The sequence below is a fragment of the Mercurialis annua genome, linkage group LG2 (assembly GCF_937616625.2).
Source record: "Mercurialis annua linkage group LG2, ddMerAnnu1.2, whole genome shotgun sequence".
NCBI classification, from domain to species: Eukaryota; Viridiplantae; Streptophyta; class Magnoliopsida; order Malpighiales; family Euphorbiaceae; genus Mercurialis; species Mercurialis annua.
Window position 1 is genome coordinate 48,605,718 of NC_065571.1, and position 12,888 is coordinate 48,618,605.

Here is a 12,888-nt window from a genome sequence, read left to right on the forward strand (position 1 = left end):
CTTTAAAAACGTTCAAATAAATCCCAAAATTAATTAATTTTTTAATTTAAATAAAATAAATAAATAAAATAACATAGTTTTATTAAGTCCTATTTATTACCGTACTCCTATTTAAAAAAACCGCTAATATTATTTTTTTCATTTTTTTTTAATTTTTACGAAAATAAGCTCCTTCCTCCATGGAGGAAGGAGCTGCTCCTTCCTCCATGTGAGGAAGGAGCTCGCACTGCTCCTTCCTCACATGGAGGAAGGAGCAGATCTGCTTCTTCCTCCATGTGAGGAAGGAGCAGATCTGCTCCTTCCTCACATGGAGGAAGGAGCAGCGTGCTCCTTCCTCATGGAGGAAGGAGCAGCGTCCTCCTTCCTCATGGAGGAAGGAGCTGCGAGCTCCTTCCTCCATGAGGAAGGAGCAGCGTCCTCCTTCCTCATGGAGGAAGGAGCTGCGAGCTCCTTCCTCCATGGAAGGAAGGAGAAGCTCCTCCTCCCATGGAGGAGGAGCTATTTTTTTTAATTTTTTTTAAAAAAAAAATTGAAAATAGATTTTAAAATTAAAGTACGGTATTATGTTGAAATTAATTAGTCTGATGTAAAAAAATTTACGGTTTTTTATTTTTAACAAATTATTGATAATTAATATAAATTAAATTATTATTATTAGTTGAATTTTTTAAAGAAGAAGGTGTTTTTGTATAATTAATAACATTGACGTGTAATTAGAATATATGCTAAAAATGAAGGATTATTTTAAACTCTTTTTCAAATGAAAAGAGATCAATTTAATACCTCGAGGGTACGGGCGAAACATAATGACAAGGTCAGTAGTATTTATGACATTTTTCCTAGGTCAGGGTATAAACGAAAACAAAGTGAAAGGTGGGGGGTTTTTGAGTAATTAGGCCTAATTTATCGCCATTCAGTTATTACTAAAGTAGATAAATAGTACTCTTATTAATTATAGTAAATCGCATTATAAAGTATAAGAGAAGTCACCTATATAAACACAAAATTACTACTAAATTTAATAAGAACGTTTATTATATATATTTTATAAATTAATTAATTTTACCGCAATAAACTAAATTAAGTAATCCAGACTGATGCACTTGCCTACTCATGTTTATGTAAAATAACTTGCTCGACCATTACAGCTGTTCAACAAACATCATAAATTCTGAATATATTAAACAGGAAACTAAAGAAACGAATACCAATACTTCATGTCTCAACTTGCAAATATTGAAGGACACAACTGAACAAGCACGGCAAAATTAAGAAAGCATTACCCCTATCAAAGCATTGGCATCCAAGTCTATCCGAGCTATTAACATATCAGGAAAATTTTACATCATCCGAGTTATCGAACTATCAATATATATCAAGAAAATATTTAATAAACCTATGAATCGCTTGATGCATTTGTACAGAACCCGTAAACATAATGGGCACAGATAACCGGGATGGTGTCACAAAAATGTCCAAAGGGAGCTGATCAATTCTGCTAAATGGGAACCAGACCTTAAGCTATCAACAACTTCAGAATCAAGAACAAGAAAAAATACTGACCTACAAGAAGATACCGACTATTGTTTGGTTGGTTGGTTAATCGAAAAATTCTCTTCTGGCTGCCTTTGCCACATATAATTTGCAGCCTCTATCCACCGCGGATAGACCAAAAACTTATCGTTCTTCCGAGCCCAATGAGACTTCTCTGTTCCAGCTTCTGCCGAGACCACATGTGTTACTGATGGATCAGGTTCTCTACAGCATGTAGCCCCTAACTGCTCCGCCATCTTCCAGAGATGATGATTTTCAGCTTGGAATTGGGTCGGAAATACTCGACTAAATACAATTTTGCATCCCTTTAGCACATCTTTACGAACCGTACCCAATACCTGAAGAACAACAAAGGATGTAATTATTCTAACCCATGCGACAATTTATTTATAAACCTAAAATAAATATGTGATCTAATTAAAGCCAAAAGTAATTACATCTGTCTTATTTAAAAATGAACTCGCAGGACAAAAAACAACTATCAATCAAGGAAGAGTATGACAGGAAATGTGATAGGAAAGAATTCCAGGAATAATCTTGGAAGGCAATAGAATACAAAGTATTTTTAATAAGAATCGGTTGAGAATACTTAAGACTTCTAAGAAACTACCATCTGTCTTACCTGCCTCACATCTCTGCCATCTAGATTGTCCGCTAGCTCCTGCAAGGTGATTTTCAGTAATATAAGAATCAAGCACAAAAATAGGTCATACCGATAAAGACATGAGAAGAGAGGTCATACATCAAAGAACATCTGGTGAATTTTCCGTAAGACCTTGAGAACTGATGCAAGTGCTCCATCAGACTCACTCTCATCGCTCTTTATCTGTGAAAGAGATTTACATTCGAATCCAAATTGGCGACAGCTTGAAGCAAAGAAATGATATCTTTCCATCAGAATCAGATTTTCTTTATGCTTTGTCCAAGCCTAAATCAAATAAAAGTATCTTAGAAGGAAAGGCATTATAAAATGCAAAATACAAAACAGATGAAATACAGCAAAGGAAATAATGATCATAGTATGATAAAAGTATAACTAGAAACCAGCAGAATTAAAAAGTTCTAAGAGTCAAACCATCTATTAACACTTGCGGCTTGCCTATAATATAAATAAATCATTTCAAAGCAAATTGGCATGAAAGAACATCAATGTATAATTTAAATGATAAGAAATAAAATAATTTTAATTTTCTTCTCAAGCACTCACATTCTCTGTGTCATCAAGGATAAGAACAGCACTATCTTGACCGAGCACAATGTCAAGACCTTTTTGATGTCGTTGAGTTCCGTCGTCGCGTGAAATAACTCTGTCGTGGAAGTACTTTCTTCCAGGATCAAGAAGCTTAGCCATTTCGTGTGCGTATGCCCTGTCACCCATCGTGTATATGTACATCTGAAACATCTGGCTTGCTTCTTTAAGAAATTCATGGACAAAGGGCCTTAACTTCGTCATCATATGCATGAAATCCAACTTGAAGAGGCTACCATTTAAGCCATCTATCCATTTCACACAAATAGAAAGTCAATTAAAAGGCCCAGACTGCCAAGTGTTACACATTAATGAAATTCGCCCAATGAACAGGACAGCTAGTTGGCCAGATCATGAGCAGTGCATAATTCCAACAAAGTCCATTGACTCCATTCAGAAGGTACAATGCTGGACGTAAATGTAAACAATCTAAAACTTTTATGAGATCCCCAAATTAGTTTCAGTGTTTGCTAACCAAAACAATCATGTAGAAGGTGCCATTTTATAGTTTATAATACATATAACAAAGGATGGGCAGCAGTTACAAAATCAAAAGCCTTCATATAAAAGTTCCAACATGCGAAAAGGGTGAACATTACTCTAGTCTCACGGGTAATGTCAAAGAACAGAGTCATGGAATCATTAGGAGAAGAACCTGATTGATTCTTCAGAAACTGGTCTATACGTTGCAGGAACAACTCTAATGTACGTTTAAGTTTCCTCAAGTTCTATCAAGTCAGTGAAAAAACATACCTTGCACAGAATCTATTTGACTTTTCAAATAGTCCTCTTCTGGAGTCAAATGGATAAGCTGAGTAGAATTAAGCAGTGTATGGTCTAGATCAAGGACCAAGTAGAGCTTCCTGTTTCGAAGCAAATTCTTTGTATCTGTGTTACGTAATCGCACAATTTCATCATTACCAAGCCTTAAACCCTGTGAAAACAATTGTTCTATCCACATTATATCTATAGTTAAGAAGAGATGCATGAGAAAGATGCAGAATACTGAAAATCTCTTAGATGTATGCAGAATGCTCAAAATCCCTTAGATTTAGGTACAAAAATAACTCAATAATTTGACACTTGCTAAAGCATCTGCTTTCTAGCTGATGATTTTTTTTATTCTTTTCACATTGATGCGTGATATATTGTTGAGGAAACATATTTATGTTCCAGTGATGATGTAATAAGTAGAGGAAAAAATTTACATTTTAATCTTTAATACCTTTAAAGAATGCATACCTTATGTATGTACCCAAGTGTGACACCTGTTTCCGCAGCCAACCTTTCTCCGCAACATATACACATGTCACCAAAAGTTCCTGGATGTGTGCAAGCAACCTTACTCGTGGATGCTACTGCATCACAATAGATCAATACCAATCAACAACAATGAAAACAAAAAACAAGTTTAAAATAAACTCTTGACAGCGAAAATGCACCAATCACGCAATGGCTTGGAAAAACATAAAAAATGGACCAAAATGCAAAATGCATAAGCATGCACCACCAACTGCCCTATCACTTTCATTTTCCAATACATATATAAAAATGGCGTTGACTGATACAATATAGATTCCCATTTTACAGGTGTGACTGATGAGAAATAAAACTAGAAAATTTGAGAAAGAGCAAAAATAAAAGCTAGAGAGAGATCGGAGAGGAACAAAAAGAGAGAATTTGAAACTACAAAAATGCAAAGAGGATTTCTTAAAATGATGTTTTCATGCATTTCTACTGCTTATGCCCAAAAACATCCACCAAATCAACAACAGAAAATGGAGTCCACATCTAAAACTAATATGAAAGCTTAACTAACAGCTGCAAAAATTAACTACTAGTCTAATAAATCATATCCTCAAACCAACAGCCCATCTAACAAGTCAATTAACTACAAAACCTATCTGCCAAGTAAATCAACTATTACCTAATTCAAACTTCCAGAAAAACTGTCATTTGGCCCATGCATTGCATTTTTATACATAAAATACCCATTATTTGTTTTAACACACATAAGAAAACTAATTACAAGCTCCCTAAAGAAAAATGGCTGTACATTCCTATTAATAGAAACAATAGGTTCCATATGAACTAGATTATTGTTATTTGACTATTCAAATAAAATAAGTTTACAATTCAGTGTTCACTGTAGAAAATACAAAAATATTCACTTCTCAGCCAAGGCGGAATAGTTCATTCAATTTCATTTAGGAAAAAAACAGAACTTCTAAAATGTACTGTTCCAGTTTGTTTGATTTTCATTCTTGGCAAAATTAAGCATATTTAATAAAAGATGTAAGAAAACGCAAAACACAAATTACCTGAGTTTTGCTGTATATGTATATGAGAAGTTGATGCTTGGAGATTATCCTGAACAATCTCTTGTATCTCCACTCGAGCCCTCTTAATTCTGTATCAGAAAACAAAATAAAGAATCCAGCAAAGATAAAAAAAAAAAAAAAAAAAACAGAAAAAACAAATACTGATTGGCTACGGTGTCATCATCATTATCATCGCCCCATGAATCACAGTCATCATCATTCTCATCAGCCCATGAATCAGACTCAACTTCCTTCTTATCATCATCAACAACATTCTTCGCTTTAGAAGAAGAATCAGACGACGAGCCTAACTCAGCATCCAAAAAAGTAGCGAAATCATCACTGCTCGATGAATGCGAAGAGCGCACCGGTGAATCAGTCACTACACTCATTTTTCTGCACAATCAACATATTCATACAATACTCAAACCTTACAGCTAACAATTAACTATTGTTATGAACAAAAAATGGCAACAACAAATTGAACAAAATCAATTGAAATTGAAATCGGCAGTACATTAATCATTAAAGCAGATAATCGAAATTGATAGTAAGCTAAAAGGAGAATTTGAAATTAAAATCAACCAGAGAATTCGAAATTGGCCGTTAACATGGACCTGAATCAAAATCAAATTTGGCAAAAATACAATACCTAGGTCAAGAAAGACAACTCACTGGCGAACAGAGCTTGTGATGCGGTTTTGGGCGGTGCGACGACGGGTAGTGGAGGCAGTGATGGGAGGAGATGGAAGAATAAGGAAGTGATCGTGGGTTTTCTATGCCTAATTAGTTTTTCATTTAACTAAATTTTAACCTTATCCTACCTAATCCAATTATTACCATTTGTTTTTTACCCACCTAAATGTCAATTTTGTCCTTATTTTAAAATACTTTATCATAATTCAAACTTATTTTATTATTAAGTAAATTATATAATTGAAAACTTTATATTTATTTGTTAATTATCTATAAATTAAATTAATTAACGTTATAGATAACAAGGGTAATTTGATTTAGACAAAAATTGATAATCTAATTTTAAAAAAAATAAGACTTTAGAATAATCGTATTTTTCACATAAATTTAGTACTTTTTAAAATTTGAATATTATTATCTATTATAAATGATATAGATTCACTGAACATGACCTCTCAAGTTGAGATGAACTTTAAAAATAGCAATTTAAAAAAAAACTAAATGATCGAAAATACTAACGGATTATTAAATGAGTATTCCAATTAACACTTACTATAACATAAAGAGAGTTTTAAAAAAAACATAATAAGAGAAAAAAAATCAAATTAATAATCACAAATTATGAAAAGAAGTCACATGATTAAAGTCGATCTTTATTTTATTTTATCAATAATAACGTTTTTTATATGTATTAGTGCAGGTGACACAAATTTTATGTCTCAATTACAACTATATCTTTTTTTTTTTTTTTTTGCCAAAGATAACAATATATAATAATATGAGAAGAATGGCCACCTCCTGAAGATGATGAACCATTCTTAAATAAGAAAAAGTAAAGTGGACTTCGCGACTACTAATTGAGTCATCCAAATACACATTCGTTTAACAAATTAAAAAGCAAAATTTGCATAATTTGCTAAACGAACGGTAGAAACAAAAATAAATAAGTTACTTATAGAAAAACCAACTTACCGTTAGCATATAAATGACATAATATAAGTATCACCTTAATTTTGTAGGAAAGCATGATTGAAACTGTCGGAATCATTTAGAAAACAAATTCACCAATATAGACCACCTGCAAAATTTACCCAAAAAATAGATAAAAAATCCAATTTAAGCTTACCTGATAGTTGAGGAGATCCACCAAATGACGCCGGAACGCGAGCATTTGAGGGGCCGCTTATGAGGCCCCTCTTACAAAATTTCATGAAAAAATTAAAAATTTATGTTAGTAAAAACATTAGTGTTGCCAGATATTACATTTAAAGATAAAAATGGTATGTTATAGTGACTCAGCCTATGAACTTGGAACTCTTTGCTTCAATGCTTAAAGTTTCACTTGCCCACTGGAGAACCGGTTAAGCTTTCCAAAATAATGAATTTGTGCAAAAAAATTGAATGTTTGTTGTTCTTTCGTGGCATTATTAAAGAGTATGCATTGTTGTTTTGACAATTTTATTAACCATTATTCCTTAAATGACCACTCATTTGATTAAAGAGGTGGTTACAATACTCTGCACAGTACACATTTTACTTCTTAATATAAACTTTCAGAGCACTTTTTTAATCAATTTTTCCATGTTTGAAAACAAGCTCTGTTCTATTGGTTTTGATTATATGTCAAGCATGTCAATTTTTAAAACCTTTTAGTTAAATCTGTTATTTTAACTTGTTTCTAAAACAAAAAATGAAAAGGAAAGATTCCAGGAACAATTTGGCAAATTTATTTCGTTAGAATTCCAAAGATTGTCCTGAGCCAGGCAATCACTATAGTGCGAAAAGATGTTGTAGATCGATGTTTCTAGTACTTCACCGAAACGTTGTCCGATTTTGCGACCAACCGGAGTGGTGGAGTAAGAGTATGTTAAGCCCCATAGTTGAACCCAAAAATTCGCAAACTGAAAATCACTTGGGTTATAGAAATAGTTTGGTTCCCACGCTTTAACCAAGAATAAATGATTTCGGAATCGCCATGGTGCACCCCTTATCACTCGAAACAAGTCAAATTCATCATTGAAATTGATTTGGAAACTTCCACCCGGACCAGATTGGATGGAAAGAGAATCAGAAAGACCCCAAACTCACTGTCTGAACAAGGGATGGGGGAAATTGTTTTTCTGAAATAAACTTACAGAAAATCGAAAGATGACTTTCTACATTAAGATTTTGGAGTTCTTCTTCTCCTAGAGGGATTTCTTCTTCTACTGCTTCTGGGTGAGTAAAAGTGCTATTAAGAGAAGAAAAATGATTATCCATGGTATTAGAGAAAAATTAGTGTACGACTTCAAAACAGAAGTATCATAATTGTGTAAACAAGAAATTAATTTATAGACACCCAACGAAAGGAAAAAAAACCACCCATTTTGGGGATTATAGACACCCAACGAAGGGAAAAAAAAACCCACCCATTTTGGGGATTCAGATTATGATGGTTGAAATTAATTATACTAAAGTAGTAGGAAATTGTGATACTCTTTATAATTAGGGAAGATGACTTACAGCGACTTAATCACTTGATGATTTGAGAAATTCCATATCATCCTGTCTTAGATTTGCAGCCGACGTTGATGGTTTCATCCCTTAGGAAATGTGATTAGTATTATTTAATATGATCATTAGACTTGTAGTTCTTAATACAACTTTATCAGTTGTTAATGGCGACCCTTCATCCACAGTACAAACCTCCATCTTTTATTAACTCATGATCATGATGTCTAAAAAAATGAAAGTGCAGTTTCAAATCTTCCATTCTGCAGTTATGATTTCAGTAACCGCCATTATCACAAATTCATCGGTGCTTGGAGAAGAAGATGTTTGGCTCCGCTGCCGCCTTCGATCCATCAAGCCCAGTTAAAAGCACCGTATTGCTCAGTTTGCTCCGAGTTGTGAAACCTGGTGATTCTCTGCCTCTACTTGGTTTTATCCAATTGTACCCATCACCTTAATTCGTAACCGGTAGATGTTAACATACTCTTGTAGGTGTTTATTCAAACATTACCTTTTATGTCAAATTATTTATAACATCTATAACCGTTTTTAATTACAACTTTATCATACAGGTAAATTAAACCAAAAAATCCAAAATAAAAAGGAGTGGTGAATCAGCCCAACATGAAAAGAATAGGGGTCAAATTGAATCTTATTTTATTTCTGTTTCCATGATTGAAACATTGAAACTGTTTTTGAGTGTTTTATTAAACCTTGAGTGCTGTAAAACCCCTACGGCTCCATTTGCTAAACTTGGCTCCCCACAACATCAGCAAATCTAAACAACATACAGAAGGTATTAAAAAAATCTTCATTTTAACCATTAATTTTGTTCTTTAAGTGTTATGTGATTCATTATTTAAGTTCTGATTATGGTTGAAAATTATTATTATAGCACATGGTTACATGAAATATGACATGATAGTTTATATGAAATTCCAAACGGGTTAGGTTTTTATTTACAAGTTTTTTCTAATTACTAATGACTGGACTAATCTGTCTCATACTAATTAATTACTTCTTAGTTTGATTTAATCATCAATTTCAGTTTATGAAAGTACAATGGCTGCATTACATAATGGTCAGAAGATATTTTTGATTGTTAATTATAGCGTGGAGCGGCTTTTTGTGGATTTTATTTGAGTTAGAGACTTGATTAGTTATTGTTTAGAAAGTTAGTTTTCGCTTTGCTGTATCAAAACTAAAATCAAATGTAGGATAATGGCGGATAGTGATGGATATGATAGTGATGGATATGACAGTGTTGGTTATGACGATGACAATGGGGATGATTATTATGGAGGATCCGATGAAGGGGATGATTGTTATGGTGGGTCCGATGAAGGGGATGATTGTCCGGGAGGATCAGATGATGGGGATGATTGTCATGGAGGGTCCGTTGATGGGGATGATTGTCAGGAAGGGTCCGATGATGGGGATGATTGTCATGGAGGGTCCGATGATGGGGATGATTGTCATGGAAGATTTGATGATGGGGATGATTGTCATGGAGGATCCGTTGATGGGGATAATTGTCATGGAGGATTCAATGATGGGGATGATTGTCATGGAGGATCCGTTGATGGGAATGATTGTCATGGAGGATCCGTTGATGGGAATGATTGTCATGGAGGATCCGAAGTCGGAGAAGAGAGTAACGGAGAATTTGATTTTGATGAAGAATATGTTGAGGGTTTTGATTCTGAAGCAGAATCACACGAGGGATCTGATGTTGAAGTAGATTTTTCTCCATCAAACACAGGTACTTAAAGAAGATCTTTAGATTTTTTTATGTTGTTTTTATGCTACCTGGATGTTTCAATAGCATCAAATGTACGTCATCTTTAATTTTCAGGCATCTCTATCATGACTATGATTTTGATTGTAATATGCAGAGTTTCTGTTCACATTAGTCACACTGCAGATTTTGGTCATAAATTGACAAAGCGTTGCATTATAAAATTGTGGAATGGACTTCTAAAAGAATTTTTTTCTGTGATTTGGTTTTCTTTTACGTGAAAGTATCTTCATGATTTTCAACACTTTTCTAAGTTTCAAGCAAATGTTTGTTAACTGCATCAATGCACTGTGACACTAATCATATGTGATTCTATTTGGTCCTATAATTTATGTATTATTTATAACCGTAAGGATGTGAAAATGCTGTATTCTTCTATCATGAACCTATAGTCATAATGTCATATTACAGAACATGGTTCACTAAGGTCAGCCTAGGTTATAGAAACTGTTATGAGTTGAGACAATTTCTACCCTTTTCTGGTCAGAAATTCTTGTCTATTCTGGACTTATAGCGTACCACTCCATATGAGTAAACTCTATAACTTAAACTTTTGACAAAAAAACTCTATAATTTAAACATACTGGAGCTTTTGTGAGAAAAGTCTATGAAGGATTCAGTTTAAGCAAAATATTCCCCTTGCTCCTAGTGTACGAGTCCCTTTCATTTGTTTATGAATTTGACAGTAGCATTCTATTAGACGTTTTGAATGCTTGTGTTGTATCTTATAGCTGTGAGTAAGATGTTAGTTGTGTTTTTGCTTTGTAAATCAGGTTATTAAATATTTTGTTGCTACCTGTCAGTTGGTTTGTAGTGTATATCTTCTAGACAAATTCACTCGTTTTGTATCATTTTTGTATGCAATGAGTCTTTTCTCTGAAATTGCCTTAATGGTGGATAACATAGGCTATTCCAAGGTTATGCCAAATGCCCACGGGTGGTGCTCAAAAGCTACCGGCAATGACATAATTCCGAGGCAGTCCTATAATGAAGAATGCACTACAAGGAATAAAATATTCGAAAAAGAGACTGGTTCTTACGAGCAGACAACAAAGAAAGATAGCTATTCCAGTGGTGATGTATACAAGGAGAGATCGAGTGGAAGAACCGGATACAAGGATGAGTACAAGACTACCACAACGTTCAAGGCTGGGGACAAAAGTGGCTATTCTGAGTACCCGAGGGAAGAAAGGTACCGTAGGGTCGATTACGGCAATAACTACATCAATGGAAAATACTTGAAGTAGTTTCTCTTTATATGTCAAGTATTTTTTTATGGGTATTTAGGTCTAAATTTCCAAGTTAGGTAGTTTGCTAATTTCTATTGTTATGTAGAACAGTTAGCTTATATGAGAAAATGTTCATAAGTTTTATAAGGTTTTACCTTGTGATGTGGTTGGCATGTTTGTCTAATGTTTATTTGAAATTAGTTTTCTTCTAAATAGCCTGATGATAATTAGTTTATCAATAGTTGCATTGGATTGTATCGTTTAATTTTGTCGTTGGTAGTAGTCATCCCTTTATTAATTTTATAGAATATAATAAAGGCCTAATGTCTTAAAAAACCCCGACCTTTTAGCCCCTTTTCAATCATACCCTGACGTTGAAAATTTGTCAATTTTACCCTATTTTGAATTTTTGTGTTTCAATTGTACCCTGAAAAATTAAATTAACGTCTTTTGCGTTTGGAAATTTGTTTAAAACATTCTCCATGTCTAGCATATATTGATTGTATATTTTTAAAATTTATTTAAATTTAGTTAAATTAATTAAGAATTTAAATTAGTGTTAATTTGATTATGATTTTTAGTTAGTTTTTAAAAATAAAAGACTTATTTGTACTTTTTTGAATAAAAAAGAATTTAATTTCATGTTTAGACTTAATTAATTGAATGATTTCATCGTTTAAGTAGAAAAATTAACAAAAATTAAAATATTGGAGTACAATTGAAAACGGAAAATTCAAAGTGGGTAAAATTGACAAATTTTCAACGTCGGGGTAGAATTGAAAAAAAGTTTAAAGGTGGGGGTTTTTTGAGTGATTAGGCCTATAATAAATAAGCAATTTTTTTAATTTTTTTCTTCATAGGTTAAAATTTATCAACGAAACGCATGTCCAATTCTACCAAGAAAAAGTGGAACCGGCTTGAAACCGCCTAAGAGACGGTTCCATGACGGTTCGGAACCGGACGGTTCCGGTTCCGGTTCCGGTTTAGGACGGTTTAAAAAAAAATTAAAAAAAAATTAAAATTTAATTACTAAAAAATGTAATTTAACAATAAAATAACTCACAGAGATAATATTACAAGAAAATAAATTCTTCTTTCTTTTAAATTAAAATGTCAATCCAAAATTTAACTAAAACAAATATAACATATATTTTATTGTAAAAGTAAATATATTATATGGTAAAGATATAATATATATATTAAAAATATACAATATATATTTTTTATCAACGGGTTCGACCCTTGAACCGCCGGTTCCGACCCGGAACCGCCGGTTCACAGTTCAACAAATATGGAACCGGCCCGGAACCGCCCTTTATACGGTTCCGGGCCGGTTCCGGGTTTGACCGGTTCCAGGCCGGATTTGACCGGGCCGGTTTCGGGCCAGTTCACGGGCTGACCCGGCCCATGGCCACCTCTATATGTGATCACTAATTATCCTTCATGTTAGCAACTAATTAAACATTATAATCACTGATGATTACACCTCTTTGTATCTTAATCAGCGACATATTCTACTTGTTTCTTTTATCATTAATTTTTGTGATTAAT

General features: G+C 33.5%; 2 protein-coding genes across 6 annotated transcripts; one reads left to right on the forward strand and one right to left on the reverse strand.

Annotated features, from left to right (window-relative positions):
- Positions 1-1,296: 1,296 nt before the first annotated feature.
- LOC126670044 (RNA polymerase II C-terminal domain phosphatase-like 4) lies at positions 1,297-5,922 on the reverse strand. 4 transcript variants are annotated; one of them, XM_050363698.2, is made up of 9 exons: positions 5,800-5,922; positions 5,287-5,520; positions 5,125-5,213; positions 4,046-4,158; positions 3,557-3,737; positions 2,762-3,051; positions 2,297-2,482; positions 2,177-2,215; positions 1,297-1,892 (listed from the first exon to the last, which is right to left on the reverse strand). In XM_050363698.2, exons 2-9 carry the CDS (start codon positions 5,514-5,516, stop codon positions 1,581-1,583), a joined length of 1,440 nt encoding a protein of 479 aa, XP_050219655.1. In that variant the 5' UTR covers positions 5,517-5,520; positions 5,800-5,922; the 3' UTR covers positions 1,297-1,580. The 4 variants fall into 4 exon arrangements, with proteins under 4 accessions (XP_050219655.1, XP_050219653.1, XP_050219654.1 ...); XM_050363696.2 differs by having other exon boundaries at positions 4,046-4,161; XM_050363697.2 differs by having other exon boundaries at positions 4,046-4,161; positions 5,777-5,920.
- A 3,079-nt stretch (positions 5,923-9,001) lies between these two features.
- On the forward strand, positions 9,002-11,491 carry LOC126667271 (hyphally regulated cell wall protein 3-like). Of its 2 annotated transcripts, XM_050360241.2 has the most exons (3): positions 9,002-9,106; positions 9,528-10,072; positions 11,015-11,491. In XM_050360241.2, exons 2-3 carry the CDS (start codon positions 9,532-9,534, stop codon positions 11,353-11,355), a joined length of 882 nt encoding a protein of 293 aa, XP_050216198.1. In that variant the 5' UTR covers positions 9,002-9,106; positions 9,528-9,531; the 3' UTR covers positions 11,356-11,491. The 2 variants fall into 2 exon arrangements, with proteins under 2 accessions (XP_050216198.1, XP_050216199.1); XM_050360242.2 differs by lacking the exon at positions 9,002-9,106 and having other exon boundaries at positions 9,123-10,072.
- Positions 11,492-12,888: the final 1,397 nt, after the last annotated feature.

What these genes read in the sequence shown, in the direction of transcription:
- LOC126670044 (XM_050363696.2), bottom strand. Translation starts at nt 5,516, where the DNA reads ATGAGTGTAGTGACTGATTCACCGGTGCGCTCTTCGCATTCATCGAGC. An exon ending in CACTTGGGTACATACATAAG is followed by an intron (nt 3,738 to 4,045) that starts GTATGCATTCTT and finishes TTGTTTTCACAG; the next exon opens with GGTTTAAGGCTTGGTAATGA. An exon ending in TTCACCAGATGTTCTTTGAT is followed by an intron (nt 2,216 to 2,296) that starts GTATGACCTCTC and finishes ATCACCTTGCAG; the next exon opens with GAGCTAGCGGACAATCTAGA.
- LOC126667271 (XM_050360241.2), top strand. Translation starts at nt 9,532, where the DNA reads ATGGCGGATAGTGATGGATATGATAGTGATGGATATGACAGTGTTGGT. An exon ending in TTTTTCTCCATCAAACACAG is followed by an intron (nt 10,073 to 11,014) that starts GTACTTAAAGAA and finishes TGGATAACATAG; the next exon opens with GCTATTCCAAGGTTATGCCA.